The following is a 1,744-nucleotide window of genomic DNA, read 5'->3' on the forward strand; positions in this document are numbered from 1 at the left end:
TTACTGTTTTTAGTAATTATATTCAGAAACTGGAAAGAAATAACATAATTGACAGATTAAAGTATGAAATTTATTTTAAATGCCTTATAACAAAATATGACTTAATATCCCAGTAATGTGTTTCATTTTATTTGTTTTCTTACAAATCTGCAAAGGGGTAATCACCAATAAGCGGCAATATTTAAACACTCTTTGAAAAATATTAGGCGGCATATCTGTCTTAGGTGATTGTGTATGCGTTTCTTACCTTAAAAAAAATTTTTTTTATGTTTTATTATTATTATTTTTTTGCAGTTTTGGCTGGGGCTGGGTTTGAACCCACCACCTCCGGCATATGGGGCTGGCGCCCTACCCGCTTGAGCCACAGGAACTGCCCTGTGCTACTTAGCGTAAAGCTGGTAGCAGCTGAAGCTAATTGGCTTTCCAAATGACTGAATTGTCAATCCACCTTCTACCAACTAATTAACTGATTTCTCTCATTGCTGCTTCCCAAGGGGATCTCTTGCACTGACACGAGGTACTGATAATCTTAAATGGCAACAAAGCTTCCTATAACCACTGATCAATGCCAAAATATAAGGGGTCTTTTAGAAAACACTCAACAGGAGAGATGGGATGGAATATAGGCGTGGCATTACAGAAAAGCAAATTGTTGGTCCTCACTAAAATTAGCTTCCTAAGCATTTTGGGCCTCAGTTTATTCATCTGGAAAATAGGTGATGGATTGCCTTTATGGTCTTCTCTCAACCTGTGATTCTCTGAGTCCCTGTGAGGTCTACCTTGCAAGAGAATCAGCACTCTCTTAACCAGAGAAATGGAAGATGTGGCCCTGAACACCTCCAATCCTGGCTAAAGTAGGAGGCAGGAGCAGTCATAACTAACATCTAGTCACGTATTTCCCACTCTACGGGCGTAAATCCAAAGTTCAAGAGAAGCAAGTATAACATCAGGGTAAGAATCCAAAATTTCAGGCTGTGGACCTCTGCTGGGTCCAGCCGTTGCTTTGGCGCTGAGATGCTTCAAAGCATTATTAAAAATGTGTGGGTCCCCATGAAACCTTACTATACTGAAGTTTACCAGATCTGGATTGGAATGGGGTTGATGAGCTTCATTGTTTATAAAATCAGGAGTGCTGATAAAAGAAGTAAAGCTTTGAAAGCTCCTGCACCTGCTCATGGTCATCACTAACCAGCCTCACTTGGAGCACACAAGAGATGGACCCGTAGAGCTAAGCAAAGCTGTGTCACATGGACTGTCCCTGTGTACTTGTATAAGTAGCATGTACTCATGGCATGAATAAATGTGTCTGTGAGATGCACCAAAAAAAAAACAACAAAAAACAAAATTTCACATACACCAAAAGATTACAATCACCTGTGACTGGCGTTGATTCCATGTTGAGCCTTGATGGTTTTAATGACTCCTCCCGTGCTTTCTCAGGCCCTGCGGGTAGACCAGATCAGAAAAATCTGCGTCACTTTTTGGATGCCAGATTTTCTGAGAATCTGTAACAGTTCCAGGTGTTGCCATTCCTCAATGTACTGCGCATGTGCACAGAGGTGGTGGTGCGGGGGTGCGCAGTGTAAGCCTCACACGTGCAAATGATTCCGAGGCATCACGATTTCCGCAGGTGTCCCGGGAAACCCGCTTGCTCTGGCTAACTGGTCCCTCTTCTTTGCTGTTGCTGACCTGTGTCATGACATCATTCCTTAAGGTCTCAAACTCAGTTGGCACTCACACCAGC

At 42.4% G+C, this 1,744-nt stretch overlaps 1 protein-coding gene across 1 annotated transcript; it reads left to right on the forward strand.

Annotated features, from left to right (window-relative positions):
• Positions 1–990: 990 nt before the first annotated feature.
• On the forward strand, positions 991–1,323 carry LOC128578276 (ATP synthase subunit ATP5MJ, mitochondrial-like). Its single transcript, XM_053580858.1, has one exon. The coding sequence runs from the start codon at positions 1,015–1,017 to the stop codon at positions 1,186–1,188; it is 174 nt and encodes a 57-aa protein (XP_053436833.1). The 5' UTR covers positions 991–1,014; the 3' UTR covers positions 1,189–1,323.
• Positions 1,324–1,744: the final 421 nt, after the last annotated feature.

Source organism: Nycticebus coucang, chromosome X (assembly GCF_027406575.1).
Source record: "Nycticebus coucang isolate mNycCou1 chromosome X, mNycCou1.pri, whole genome shotgun sequence".
NCBI lineage: Eukaryota > Metazoa > Chordata > Mammalia > Primates > Lorisidae > Nycticebus > Nycticebus coucang.

Bases quoted from the DNA above. Each gene is read 5' to 3' on its own strand.
- LOC128578276 (XM_053580858.1), top strand. From the start codon at position 1,015: ATGCTTCAAAGCATTATTAAAAATGTGTGGGTCCCCATGAAACCTTAC.